Genomic DNA, 15,554 nt, shown 5'->3' on the forward strand with positions numbered 1-15,554 from the left:
AATCCTTTTCTGTATGTGAACCACGGCCCGTTTAGCGATGAGCACGTGTATAATACTGCTGGCTATACACGCCATCTCCCACCCGCGGGGGGGGGGGGGGAATTAGACCGCTTATCATAAAGCCATATCCATTACATGAAACAATATAAAACTACCGCAAACAATTCGTAGTGGAAATTTCAAAATGGAAGTATAAAAGCGCTTTTCTCAGGGAAGGTCAAAGCGAAGAAGTGCATGACGGTGTACTGCAGCCCCGCAACTCTCAATATGCTGTAAAAACTGGGACGCCCATGGAAAAAAGTCACAGCTTTACCGCAAAGTCGAAGCAATGAACTCGACAGCAACAAATTGGAAGGACACGCGCAGAATGGCAAGCACAATGAAACGTGCCCCGCGTTTCTCACACACAAATGACGCACGAAACGTACTCACAGTTACAGAGTGACGCGAATACACGTCTCAGTTAACACTTCACTGTGTCAAAAAAGCGCGCTCTTTTCGCTAATGGAAGCTGTGCAACGACTGCAGTGACCTTTGTGCGCCCGGTAACTACAACAAAATCGTTCTGTTGGAACCCATAGGATAGCCAAGACGTAGGATTCTCCCACTGCAATATAAAGGTGTGTGATCGAGCATACACCCTCTTATTCTCTACGCGGCCAAACGCGTGAGAGATGTGCGCCACCGCGCGCTCACTGCGCCATCTTGCCTCTACCTCACTCATCCATGGGGCAGCGGGCGAGTGAGCTCTTGACGGTTGTGCCAGACATGCAGTACCCCAGCTGGCTGGCTATCCCACCCTACCGCCACACCCCTCTGGTGATCACCAAGACCATTGGCGGCATCAAAGCGAAGGCGCGCACCCCGCTGGCAGCGATGCAGCAGGAGTGCTCCGCCCTCCTTCACGAACAGCTGAACGGCCGGCTGCTTGTTTACGTCGACGGGTCAGTGCTTCGCGACGGCTCCGCGGCCGCCGCCTGCGTTGTGCCATCAGTCGGCGCGGTTCTCAAGTGCCGCCTCCCCTCCCTCGCCTCCTCCACTGTGGCGGAACTCGCCGCTATAAATTTGGCAGCCGATTTCCTCAGTGAGCGGGCACCCATGAGCGCTGCAGCCATCATCTGCGACTCCCGGGCGGCCTTGGCCGCGATCTCGCGCGAGGAAGACGGCAGCCTCCTTGCGCAGAGAGTTGCCCGGAAGCTGCACGCCGTGCAGCAAACGGGGTGCGACCTTTCGCTGCACTGGGTGCCTTCGCACATCGGAACACCCGGCAACGAGGCGGCCGACTGTGCCGCGAGGGATGCGCACGACCCCGACACCGGCGTCACCAACTTCGTGTGCTCCGCGGATGCCGGCCGTCTCCTCACCGCCCGCTACGTGCGCGAGCGTCATCCCGACCCTCGCGTAGCAGCTGGAAAGCCGCCGCGGCGGCTCCCTCTCAAGGGACTCCCAAGACGAGACCGCGGTTTCCTTCTCCGTCTCCGCACCGGAGACAACTACACCGCCGAGCGAAAACATCGGCACTCCGGGCGTGGCAGTCCATACTGCATGGACTGCGGCGACCTGGAGACTCTGGACCACCTTTTGCTTCATTGCCCGGCTGGTGACGCGAGCAGACAGGTGATGCTCGCAACGTACGGAGCTCTCGGCCTGCCTCGGACAACAACTGAGCACCTCTTGTTCCCGAACAGTGGCCGCGCGCATATCAAGCGTGCCCTTTCAGCGCTGCTCGACTTTGTAGACGGAAGCGGACTGCGTGAGCGAATTTAGAGAATTCGCGCCCCGTGATTTTGGTAGACGATCTGTGCGTCTCCCCCTTCCTTTGCTCGCTCTCTCCTTTCTCTTTCCTCTCTTCGCTCAAGTCTATTATCCCCCATTCCCCTTCCCATGTGAACCACTGCTGAGGTGTCGCACTTAGCTGCAGACAGTTGCGGGGTTCACTTTTCTTTTCTTTTCCAATTTTAAGAACCACTTCCCCCTGCGCCATCTTGCTGATAATGCTGAAAACACAATAGTCCCCCCCTTCCTCCCCGAGATGCTCGCTAACATCGGTAAGTGGTAGATATGAATAGCTTGCCGTTTGTTCGCCCAAAGTAGTACTGGTTAACGCCTCGCATTGACGACGCGCAGGTCCCACGTTCGATTCCGCGCGCCACGGTCTTTTTCCTGAGATTTTTTTGTTCGTTTTTGTGCTTTCATATATATAGATACGTATACATGTACGGTGAAAGACATTGACGCCCATTCCGACGCCGGCGGCGAAATACAGCCGAGAGTGTTCATATATTTGTTATCGCAATAAATAACACCGCCTTTCACATAACTGGAACAGCCATCGCGACGTAAGTTCAGAAAATTTTATTATCTCTGATAATTCCATTTATGTTCTTACGGCAATTATACAAGCTCACCTGCACCAGATAAAATAAATTCATTGTTCTGTTGGTTGAACCTGACCTCAAAATCATAGCTCGATCTCGTGGGACCAATGTCACACTTTTATATAATTCTGCAGCTTTAGTATGTCGTTTGTAAAAATGCATTTAAGCCCAAACTCCATAAGCGCAAAAATGCACGCGACAGCGACGAGCGACGCTATGAGCGACGAAACAGGGCGTTCGCGCGACGTGTCGCGTGCTCATTTTCGCGTGATCGCTCGGTTCTCCAGATTTGGAAACCGTCGCTCATCGCCCGGAAGTGCTGGGCTCAAGCAGCCAATAGCGAAAAACCGGAAAAGACGAAGACTACATAGGTGCACGTGACCCTGCCCGAGTCACGTATGCGCAACAAGAAATAACGCAATGTTTATTACGCATGCGCATATAAAAAATGCTGCAAGGCAATAATAAACACTTTCCGTTCCATTACACAACAATATATCTTATTTTTAAATTGGAAACCGCTCGCTACGCGGTTTTCTTGGTGCGAGTTGACGGCCTCATGCCAGCAACAGTGTAACTCGCTCGCCGAAGCCGTCGCGTGAATGAGGTTTGCCTGCGCTAGCGACTGATCGCGCGACGCCGATCCACGTCGCGTCGCTCGTCGCTGTCGCGTGAATTTTCGCGCTTATGGAGTTTGGGCTTTATTCTCTGTGCGCGATAACGTGTAGAGCCGTCATTTTTATTAAAGGAAACGCTTGAGTGCGTGGCCTGCGCGCTCCAGCGGCTGCTTGCACCTCGCTCCAGCGTCAGCAAGAGCAATCACTGCCTCTTTTCGCGTCATCTAGTGGTGAGCAAAACAACAAGTCACTATTCATATGGAACCAGCAGCAAGGTTTCAACCCTCTTCATGGAGATTACGCCTAATCTTGCATAATCACCTTGAAGAGAGGAGAGGTTGTAGTTTTCAAGCTTTTACAACAATGTAATCTGTACACATAGTGGAGCACGTGCATACGGAAACAAAATATTGAGCCGTAAAGACCGTAACACCGGATTGTCTACCGGTGTGCGCGAGCCGGCCCCGTGTGTCTCAGTGCCACTTATCGCGTTCTTCCTGTCGTTATACTTGTGGTACGGGCTAAGGTATCTTTATTTTTTCTCTTTTTGCCCCGAAACAAATGTTTGAATATATACGCGTATGCAAGAGCTTGCGGGCAGCAGAGAATACATAAAAATATATTGAAGTACGTGAATCGTCCAGTAAGGTGGTCTCATAGTCAGTGCATCGTTGTAAACGGGCTGTGAAGATGTACTTACGCACTATAAACAAATTTACACCCTAAAAGGTGTAAAAGGAGTGTACGCATGAAAATCACCTATATAAACACCCTTTTTACGCTCCAATTTTTAATTTTGAGGTGTTCATGAATAAAACACCCTCACAACATCCTATTTACACTCTTACTTTGGGGTGTTATGAACAAGGCTAGAAATGATTGATTGATATGTGGGGTCTAACGTCCCAAAATCACCATATGATTATGAGAGACGCTCTAGTGGAGGGCTCCGGAAATTTAGATTACCTGGGGTTCTTTAGCGTGCACCCAAATCGGAGCACGCGTGCCTACAAAGCTACAAATGCACGACATTTTCGGGCAGTTTTGCTTATACCGTTAGTATACTTTAACCATCTTGACACCAGCAAGGCTACTACTACTAGCTGCTTGTGGATCTAGTAATAAATCGAAGCAGGAAGTGTTGTTACGGAAACGCAGTTTTCATCGATAAAGCACGCTAACAACTGGATATCACCGACACAGGCAGATTAAGAGACTACAAAACAAAGCACAACGCCCAGTCCTAGACTTCTTTAGACGCTTCGGTAGTTATAATTTGTAATATTATATTTTGTGAGAAAACTTTGAATCTCCACTTTCGAACATCCTTACCTGTCACTTATTTTTCTTATATACGTAAGTTCTTCTCATGATAACAACGTATTTTCTGGTATGGTTAGGCGACAACTTCCTGACAGAGGCCACATAAATCTTCCGATCCGTATAACTTCAATTCTAGGAAATCCATAAAGACAAAAAGATACGGAATGTTTACAAATTTATTAAACGTTGTTTGTACTTAGAGCCTCGCGTAGTTTCCTGGAAAAAAATGATGTGGCAGTTGCATACAGTCGACAGTTTTTAAAGGAGACACTTCAGCTCTATTTGTCGACGTTGGCAGCATTGTCCGTGCTAGAAACTTTTGAACAATTCATTTATCCACTTTATGAGGCCACCTACAGGAGGTACTTGCCACTGATCTGCAAAGAAATTGGAAGAAGGAAAATAAATTGGTGTTTCCTTATGACAGTCCCCCGGTACTACCGTTTTTTTCTTGTTGCCATTGGCATAAATTTGCAAAATTACTAAACTGAAAAATATATACGCTGTTTCTTCAAGGGAAGATAATAAGACAACATACCTGCAAGCACCTTTGAATTAGATCAATGGCCCAGATTATACTTAAGGTCATGACCACCACGTCTAAATGAGAGCGAAATTCAAATAACACCACTGTTCCAATGAAAGTGCGCTCTAGACACACCAGGTGCTCAAAATTAATTAAGAGACTACCACTATTTCAAGTCTTATATTTTTATCGTAGTTTTAACACTGAAAATTACGCCACTCCTACATTTCGGTGCTTTATCTGTGGAGCTACAAACGGTAGCAATGCGTAATGTGACAGCTCTCAAAAAATCACTCATACACACAATGTATTCATTATTTCAAGATCACTGATTTATTGCTATAATAATAAGTTAAATCAAACTATCCCAGCAAGGTTAAAAAACTCTACTAGTCGCAATGAAATGTTGTGTTTAGCGAGTGACGCGCAGCATAGACCTTAAGATATAAATAAAGATATATAAAGTTTCGTCGACAGCATGAGTGACTTTTCTATCCTTCTCCCTTTTTCAAACTTTTATTCTCCTTACCCCTTCACCAGTGCAAGGTAGCATACCAGACTTAGCAATGGTTAAACTCCATACCTTTCTTTCATCCGTATTCTCTCTCTCTCTCTCTATCTCTGGCTTGCATGCCCGTGTTTTGAGATGCTGAAAAACAAATGCTATTTTAAACCTTTTCCCAACCGTAATATGAAAATCCTAAACTGGAGTTTTCAAGGTATTGGAACTGACGGACTGACTGACTGACTGACTGACTGACTGACTGACTGACTGACTGACTGACTGACTGACTGGCTAATGAATCACTAACCAAGTAATAACTAATGAATGAAAGCATGAACGAACCAAATAACCTAAATAAACAATATTGTACGTACTCCTTCAGGTGTGAAATGCAACAATGGGAACAGAAACAAAGACAAATTCTAGCCAGACCAAAACAACTTCATGACATGAGGGTAGCAGAGCAGCTTAAGCCTTCGCGCCTGCGTGAAAAGCAAAAGAGAGCGTTGAGGACACTCACATCTACCGGTCGTCCCGATGTCGAAGCACCTGTCGAAGCATTGCGACGCTTTTCGCGCGATGAACGCACCTTGAAGAAGAACTCGGCGAAGGCGATGAGACAAGCCAGACCAAGTCCGGCAAGCAGTACGACGAAAACGCCGCCAACCTTGGGCAGGCCTAGCTCGCTCACCGCGTCTTTCTTGGACGCCGCCTGGTCGTCAGGACATCGCCTCGCTGGCTCCTTGACCTTCCACCAGCGGTCCTTGAGCGTTTGTAATGTCCCGCTTTCTTGAAGACGTAGAATAGTTGATGAGAGTGCGCTGCGGTACGGTGAACCTGCGTTGGAAGAAAGGGCCCAGCTTGTGATGGCGTGTCATCAACGCGATGCTGAAATCGAATTAGTGCGAGTAGCCATTTGCGACTCCGTTCTCATCACACCTTCCACGTACACATAAATATATTTGTTTCTGTTAGTAATTACAAACGCTTTGTAGAATTAGTACATTTGTAATCTCGGGAATGCCTTCCATACAAAAAGAGTACTTTCGAACCTTCATTACAAGAGAGCCTGAATTAAGACTATGCTGCCTAACGGTTATGCTGGAAGCGTATTCATGGAGGTACGCATAGGAAAGGACCCCTAACAATAACATAACCTGCAGGTGTTTCCTAGCTCACAACAACCTTGTTAATGACCCACGCCGTAATTGTGGACAACGTATCAAGTACACTCTAAAGACTGTGGAAGTTATTGCAAATGTGCTAGAAACGCGAAGTGGTGTTCTACTTTTGCAAAGCATCGAATAAAGTCAAATGCGTTTTCACTGTGTATGAAAAGAGAGAGTGAAACTGCTTTATACACTACTTCTCTTGGAGCGAGTGGAATTCACGCATTTTCCTAAAGCATGGCAGAGTGAAACCTGGTTATACTGACGCTCCTAATCAATATATGGATGCGCCTGCACACCACGAGTGGACTATCACTACTTAATACCCGACCATATATGCAGTAAAAAGTATTTTATTTTTTGTTGTGACATTAAAGACAAATACTACAAAGAACAGCGCTTTCAGCGCTTCTCAGTAAATTTTTGTGCACTCGGAGGCACTTGAAGAAAAAATCGGTGTTTCTGGCTGCGTATTTATGTAGTTATATAAGATAATATCAGCTCATTGAATTGGTCTTTCTCGAAACTAAATTGAAACAGATAATGCTTTATTGTTATTTTGTAATTCATATTTCTCACTATGAACGTTAAACAGGGAGGATGCTTCCTAATAAGCCTAATGTATGGCACAGCTACAGCGAAGTATTATGGCTTTAGTCACACGAGTTGAACAAGAATGACCAAAAATATATCAAGAATGACGAAAACGACATTGTTTCAGTGTGTAGTCCAGAAGTGCGATGTTTCCTACACACATAAATAGATAACCCCTTAACGAGTCAGTTCGAGCGCCACACAAAACTTTGGCTACGCTAATCTTTGTTTACAGCGAAACAAGTCAGATCGACGTTGCCACCCTTCGAGACACAAAGCAAACACATGAATTACAATCTGTTTAGTTGTCGCGCGTGCTGAAACACTCGAATCTGCATATCTAAATTAGAAAATGTCAAGACAGATCATGGGCATTACTTGTGATATGAAGAAACAGAGACATAAGAGCACTTCGGGTGAGGTTACTCTTTTCAGGTGAGGTACCTTAAACCTTTATGGGGGAATAACTAAACTTTGCCTCAAAAAAAGGTGATTTACTCTGGGAGTGAGAGTGAAAGATGGGACAAGAAAATACTCTCCTAAAAATAGTGCAGCACTCTGGTAAGTAGTTCTTAGAGTCTAGAGTTCCTTATCATGCACACAAATCTTAACACATGAGTATTCTTGTCATTCACCCTCGTGGTAATGAAACTGGCATGGCTAGAAGTTCAACTCATGCTGTGTACATTCAGAGTGCCACCCTAAAATTGTTATTCACCACCAGGGGATCATTCCAGCAGACCTTCAAATTAGGTAGCCGCCTAGCAAGTGTTCAGTTTCAAATATTCGTTTATTTCTGTTTTTTACCAAACCAGCAATTTCCGCTATACGAGATGCTAGTCTGCGCATGCACAGTTACATCTTCTTGCCGGCTGGAAGTTGCGAAAATGTTGCTTCTTGAAGTTTTTGACACGTGTTTTTACGATTGAATAGTCACAAGCACACGTGACTTTTGACGCGATTGCAGATTGCGTTTCTAGCCTACTGGTCTCCGAATAGTGATATAACGATCAATCATGCATACAAACAGTGCAAGTGCACGGCAATCTTTAGTCAATGTCGTCCCATCAAAGTCGGCAAATTGTCTTCACGGCGCCAGTAAATAGGGCTGAAGGATAATCTTCTATATACAGGTTATTTTAAGGGACCCTGCCACACTTTCAGCCAAGATCAGAAAACACTGTCGATAGGTAGTTGAGGCTTCCGCAAATAAGCGACGCAAACAATAAAGCGCAATATGTGCCCCAAAATTTTCAAATAAATCTCAAAGTCAACTAGAAATAGCTCCATATTCTATCTGCGAATGAAACCGTATACCAAAATTATGGTATATGGAGCGATCACTGTAATAGTAAGCCGAGCGTTGGGAGAAAATCTAAGTGGCGTTAGTGGTTTTCACAGCATACCCATGAAGTAAACTATGATGAGTGGGACGAAGCGTCTGTCCGTGCGTCCGTTCATCCGCGCGTCCATTCGCGCACCCTTCCATCCATCTGTCCGTGCTGCCGTCCGGCTCTTCGGACGCAAAGACGGACAGACACGGATGGACAGGTGGATGGAAGCACGGACGGACAGATGGACGTACGCATCTCCACTGCAGGGCCAAAAACTCTCCCATGACCTGCGAATAAACTTGGTCTTGTGCCTTCTACTGTCACGTTATAGCTGCGAACTTTTTAATGTCATCGGCCCACCTAAATTCTGCATCCCTTTCGAGCACTTGCCTTCACTCAGAATTCAGCCAGTTATCCTTCATGAGCAGCGGTTATCCTGCCTAGTGCTACGTGCCCGGCCCATGTCTATTTCTTCTTCTTAATTTCAACCAATATATTCTTTACCCCGGTTTGGTTCCTGACCCACTCTGCTCTCTTTTTGTCTCTTAAGGTTGCTCCCATCATTTTTCTTTCCATCAGTCAATGCGTCGTCCTCAATTCAAGCAGAACCATCTCTGTAAGCCTCCCGGTTTCTGCTCCGTAGGCAAGTACCGGCAAAAATATTGCTCTTGATGGTTAGTGGTAGATTATTATACATGATTCGGAAATACTTTCCGAATGGGATCCACCCTTTCCTTATTCTTCTAGTTATTTTATTTTCAAGGTTTGACTCCACGGTTACTTCCTGTCCCAAGTAGACATTCATTTACAACTTCCAGCGTCTCTCCCCCTTTCGCAATGTGCTCTTTTCTGCCGAAACTTGTCAACGCTTCAGTTTTGTGCATATTAATTTTCAGACCTACTCTTCTGGTTTCCGTGTCCAATCCCGTAATCGTGAGCTGGAAATAATCCCCTGAGTAACTGATCAAGGCCATTTCATTAGCTAGTCACAGGTTACTAGGATACTTCCTATGAAGTCTTATTTCTAACTCGTGTATATGTAGGACCCTGAAAAACCGCCTGTAAACATGCGGTGATTAGCATTGGAGAGATCGCGTCTCCCTGTCTTACACCCTTCTTTATTGAGATTTTGTCGCATTTTTTGTGGAAAACTATGATGGCTGTAGCTCTTCTGTAAATTTCTTTCAGTGTGTTTATGCAAGGTTCGTAGATGTGCCTAATGCATGGTTTCTGCATTACTGCTGATGTTTCGACTGAGTAAAACACCTTCTCGTAATCTGTGAAGGCTATGCATAGGAGTTGGTTGTATTCTGTGCGTTTATTTATCAGCTGGTTGGCACTATAAGTGTGGTCTATTGCGGAGAAGTCTAGCTGTCATTTGGTTGATTGAAGTGTAATGTCGCCCTCAGTCTGTTACCTATTATTGTTGTAAATAGTTGGTAATCAATAAATTATTGTTCACAATGTGCTCATCAGCCTGTATTTTTCACTCCGATGACATCTCCTTTCTTATGCATTAAGATGTTGGTGTTTCTCTAAGATTTGGTACCCTTCCCGTGCAATAGAGACTGCGTTTGTAAGGTGGCCAGTGAAAAATTTCTCTGCTATCTTTCAGTAGGTCTGTTGTTACCTCATCCTTACCAGCAGTTTGATTCCTTGTAGGGTTTTCCGTACTTTCCCTGTTGTTACTGGTAAGATGTCGAATTTTTCTGAGTTAATATTGCTTCTTACGATATCTTTCTGGTTATTTCGGCTTCCGCAGAAATTTCTGTAGAACGTTTCCGCCACTCCAACTATTCTATATATAATAAGTATGACATTTTCTGACTTGTTTATTATGCATACATTCAATTTTCGCCGATGCGCATGTTAGCCTTCACAGCTTTTCGGCTTCTGCCACTTTTTACAGCCTGCTCGATTCTCTCCATGTTATACCTTTTGGTGTCGGCTACCTTACGCCTAGTTAATAACTTCGAAATCTCCACTAGCTTTAGTTGATGGTAATATTTTATGCATTCGTGGTTTGTCATCTCTTAATGACATTTTTTGTCTCCTCAGATAGTTTGCCAGCGTTCAGTCTAGTGACTGCACCTCCGAATTCTCTTGCACACTTTTTAATACTACTAATAAGATTATCCTTCATATTATAAACGCTAACGTCGGTTACACCATTCAGAGCCTCGAATCTATTGTGCAGCAATACTCTCGATTCCTGTTGTTCTCTCACCACTATCTCAAAGATTGCCTTCTTGTGTATTAGTGTCAGGTATCGAAAATACTTTTCAAATAGACGCTAATCTTTGTGAAACGCCTGTAGTGGTTGCAGTATTGCCTACGTAGTTTTATAAACATTACTTATGTATTTCTTCGATACAGCCGTCACGTTCGGTTAACGTCAATTGTGGTAAGTTGCCATGCGCTGAAGTCGGTTTATGTTGCAGTGTCCAGGCACAGCATTCTCGCGAGCATGGGCGCTTCAAATCAGGTTGTGTGTGTTGCTAATACGCATGTTCCAGTTGGCATCGTTGCGCAAGTGCAAACAACAGGCTATATGAACCTCTCTAACTCTTCAACATATGTCTGCGTGTGCAACATTTGTACATATATTTAGCGTTATTTCATGAATGATTGAATGGTATGTGTTGTTCAACGTCCCAAAACCACCATATGATTATGAGAGACGCCGTAGTGGAAGGCTCCGGAAATTTCGACCACCTGCGGTTCCTTAACGTGCACCGAAATCTGAGCACTTCGGCCTACAACATTTCCGCCTCCATTGGAAGTGCAGCCGTAGCAGCCGGAATTCGATCATGGGACCTGCGGGTCAGCAGCCGAATGCATTAGCCACTAGACCACCGCAGTGGGACGTCATTTCATGACGTGTCGCTCAATAAAAAAGTTGCAACACAGTCACCTTCCCTCCGCATGCTTCGCATAACGTTAATTCCCAGGTGCGGGGACTCTGCTGAATTTTTCGTCATATACCTGAACACATCGTATCGTTATTCGCGAACAAAGATGACATTAACTGGCACACACTAAGCACTGTTATTCTTTAAGCGCGTCTTCAAACATCTTCCGTTATGAAGAGGAACAGCACGGTGTGCGCTCGTGAAACCTACGGGAGCGGTCAAGCGTATAAACTGTGCTTGAGCAACGCGGGACACAAAGGTTCGTAGCTTAAGCCAAGAACGCGAGCCGGCGTTCTACGTCCTGCTGGTCTCAGTAGCGTTCCACTTAGGCGCGACGTTCGCCCGTCGACATCGTTCCCTTGCTGCATTGCTTATTGCAGCAGCTTTATTAAAGTGACCACTGCTATCACAATTGAAGTAGTCGGTGGTGGGGAACGTATCATGCATGTAACATGCGTGTAAAAGCTGCACGACGTCAGCATTGAGAGGTTACGCGCTAACAAGAAGCGAGGCTTGACCTCCCAGTCCCAAAGTGGCATTAGCCAGGCAGGTGGCCACACCCTGTACAGGACGTATACATAAAGGGATTTCCAGCGAAAGAAAAAAAAACATAACTACGTCGGTGACTCTCCGATGCTCCTTCGGTCAGGGTTGTTCACTGCTAACGTGAAGATTTAATCATTGATTCCAAGACTGCATGCCAGTGCACAATCTCGAATACCATGCTTAAACTGCGTTGTGCTCCATTACTTATTTAAGCACTTACACATGGCAGCACCTCCGAGGTTCGCCTACAAAAAGCGCGGAGTTAACGAGAATGTGTGAAAGACATAGGGCGTGTTCATACCAAGCCCAGCTTTTGTATCAACACCTTGCCCCACCGTGGTGGTCTAGTGGCTCAGCTACTTAACTGCTGACCCGCAGGTCACGCGTTCGAATCCAGGCTGCGGCGGCTGCATTTCCGATGGAGGCAGAAATGTTGTACGCCCGTGTGCTCAAATTTGGATACAACTTAAAGAACCCTAGGTGGTCGAAATTTCTAGAGCCCTCCACTACGGCGTCTCCCATAATCATATGGTGGTTTTCGGACGTTAAACCCCACAAATCAATCAATCAATCAGTCAATCAAAAATTGTCTCAATATCTTAGTTGGTAAAATACTTGGTGGTTTTCCCCGTTTCCCCAAGAGTCAGAGGTTTGATGATCAATGGGAAAACTTCTTGAATGCTTCTTTCTTTCTCACGTGGTGACGTTATTTTTACAACGTCATATCCGCGACAGAAATAAGTCACTGAAGTCTTAGTGGAAACCGGCATAGAACACTTTCATGTTTAAAAAAAATCCAACAGCGTCGTCTTCTGCATTGCAGACATTTTTCAGCGCATTCCTCAAATACAAACGCGTAACTAGATCACACTTGTTCATCTCAGACCTATGCGTTATCAGCCATCATTCTTAGTGCCGTATCGGCGTGCTCAATATATCGAGATGCTTGTCGGTCTTCACGTGATATTAAAATGTTTTGCTACTGCACTCATAGCTTTGCCCTAGTGACGAAACCGATCAATTTTTTTGTCCGCAGTCTTGTCTGTTCATTAACCTCCTGACAGTAAGGCCTATATATACCATTTTGTGTGACGTTACTTCATAAATAAGCAGTGCAACCATAACTCAAGCTCGTCGTATTATTTTCACATATTAATCTAGTCAATGTTGTGTAATATGTACGTGTACGTTTTACATCAGGAGAAACGATAAATAAATGTTATCACATACCTTGTGGCATCGCAATACCATATCCCTTTGAATCCAGAAGCCCTCTGAGCTGTGTGAGTTCGCACCGACGCTGAGCCACATAGTCTATGCTGGTTGATTCCATCAGAAAGGCGTAGCCTCCACGCTCTACCTGCTCAACGCCCTCGGCGTTGGACGATACCAGGTTGTCTTTCATGACATTCCACATCCTCTCGTATGTCTCATGTTTGGAATCCTGCGCATAAAGCGTACCATTTGATGTGTGTGTCACAAACACTCAAAATGTACCACGCTCGAAAGTGCTGCACAGTCAATGACCAAATTTTTAGGACGTGCTTGCGAAAACGTCGAAACTTCGAGCAGCTCATTCCGTATGAAGTCATCAGGACCAAGCTCTTTCCTTAATATCAATCAGGCTCAATATCCGATTGCTAGTACACCGATTGTAGAAGCGTGTGGTCGTGTCGTGGTTTCACGACAACGAAAATTGCTTCTAGAACACAATCACAGATGTATGTTACATATATGTAAAATTAACATATACTGCATGAAAATGTAGGTATACACAAATTCTGATTTGTAAACACAAATATGTCCTCCGTGCGTAGTATAACAGTGTACATGCATTTTTACTTCGATGTTGCCTGTTGATTTTGCACCTTCACTTTCAAGCCCAGTTCACATGACACTTATGGAATATTTAATCAATAACTTATTAGTACAAATAAATTTTATTAAAGCTGCCTACTGATAATTTTGCTGGCAAAGAATTTCGGAGTTCCGCTCTATAAAACCAAGCAAACAAGAGTGAAGTAAAAAGTTCATGTGTCTGTTTTTCTTTGGTGCTTCGCTTTGGTGGTCTGTGTTCATCATGAACAAGTAGGACGAACTCTGCAATAATTGTTTTTCATTTTACCAAAAAATTCCCGAGGCACAAACAACTTTCGCGAAGTTCATGCATATGAACTTTCATTTGAAAACATTAAGCATAAAGTTCAGAAACGAGCTCATACCTTGAAGAAAGCCTGTGTAGATCCAAAGCGGACACAGCCATACAGAACCTCGGTCTGCTTTTCCAAGTCTTCGACGCTTTCTATTGGTGACCGCAGCCTTTCTCGAGTCAAGAAGGACGCCAGGTTGGCGGTGTATGACGATACCAGTAGGAACGAAAACAGCCACCAAGCAGCAACGAGAATTCTTGTGGAGGCTGACCTGCAAGATGTGGTGGTTCATCAGGCGATATTTCTTCCGGAATGGTAACTCATGTAGCTGAATGGGCACTTTATTAAAGACGATAGTCTTTCTTAGGTACCTTCGACGCAAAAAGTTTTGTCTGTCTGTCTGTACACTTGTCTGTTTGTCCACTCCTAACGGCATCAGGTACTTAAAACGGCTGACCTCATCCCCAGCGCCCACCAATGTTGCTCAAGGTAGAGCGTTCATGCTTGTGTAATCGTCAATTAAAAAGCAAATATTGTGTATGTCTGGGGCACCATAACAACACCTATATATTCTGCTTGTGCGTCTTTTAGTAGAAAAGGCATACATAAGTAATTTTAAGTACCGTAGCGCTTATCACGCTGCGCTGACCATGCAACGCTTGCACGGAAAAGCGAGTGTTTCCAACGCTTTACTAAGACGAGACGGTAGTGGCACCTACCCGTCGCCTTGCGGTCTACACCTTATAACCTCTGAGATGGGCGCGCACACTCGTCTCAAAGCCACGCGCTTTGTTTTCTAAGAAAACCCCCAGATGGCACTCATGTCTCACGTGTGACGTGACTTGATGCATTCGTTCGCCTCCGCTGCCCGCTCGAGGCACTCTAACGCAGCGTCTCCAGAATACCATTCACCAACATTCTTGCGCAGAACATCAAATAAATGTCTTGTTCACTCTCTCCGCCCGAAAGACTGTCGTCTTTCGATGACATTTGCAGATTAACATGTGGTTACGGGGCCAATTTTTTTTTCTGCATACCATTGGGAGTTTCACCAACACTGCTGACATTCGCCCCTTGCAGCGTCATCTGAACTAAAAGAAACAAATCAATAAATAAGAAATAGGAGTGTAAACCTCTTCTTCAGAAAACATGCCGCAGACGCAATGACATGGGCGATATTGTAATGTAAATATTTCAGGAACCTAAAAATGCTCACAAACGGGCAATATTGTTCTGTTATATGCCATATCCGGCTTTCCCTACGGCAAGCATAAGTTTGGTAATAATACGGCTTTTCTTACAACAAATGCGTTCAACTGGTTCTAAACGGGAGTCGTTTCTTAGCAAACATGAACCGACCACTGGAGAAAAGACGTGCGTGTGCTCTTTGTGCACAATCTTGGAAGCACGTTATGACATCCTAGCAGCGCGAACAAACAGGACAATAGACACAAACAAACGCAACTAATTATGCCAACACTTTAATAACTGCCCAATGGA

The 15,554-nt window shown here is 45.0% G+C and overlaps 1 protein-coding gene across 2 annotated transcripts in view; it reads right to left on the bottom strand.

Moving 5' to 3' along the window:
- Positions 1–4,476: 4,476 nt before the first annotated feature.
- Positions 4,477–15,554, bottom strand: part of LOC119182310 (glutamate receptor ionotropic, kainate 2-like) — a 194,774-nt gene continuing 183,696 nt past the window's right edge. Inside the window, exons 12-16 of one of the 2 annotated variants that reach the window (XM_075895955.1) lie at positions 14,127–14,325; positions 13,135–13,348; positions 5,870–6,186; positions 5,428–5,493; positions 4,477–4,695 (exon numbers count right to left, since the gene is read on the bottom strand). In XM_075895955.1, the coding sequence (XP_075752070.1) occupies positions 4,672–4,695; positions 5,428–5,493; positions 5,870–6,186; positions 13,135–13,348; positions 14,127–14,325 (820 nt within the window). In that variant the 3' untranslated portion in view covers positions 4,477–4,671. The remainder of the gene's footprint in view (positions 4,696–5,427; positions 5,494–5,869; positions 6,187–13,134; positions 13,349–14,126; positions 14,326–15,554) is intronic. The other variant, XM_075895956.1, reaches the window with a different exon arrangement.

This window comes from Rhipicephalus microplus, chromosome 5, assembly GCF_043290135.1.
Source record: "Rhipicephalus microplus isolate Deutch F79 chromosome 5, USDA_Rmic, whole genome shotgun sequence".
Classification (NCBI taxonomy): domain Eukaryota; kingdom Metazoa; phylum Arthropoda; class Arachnida; order Ixodida; family Ixodidae; genus Rhipicephalus; species Rhipicephalus microplus.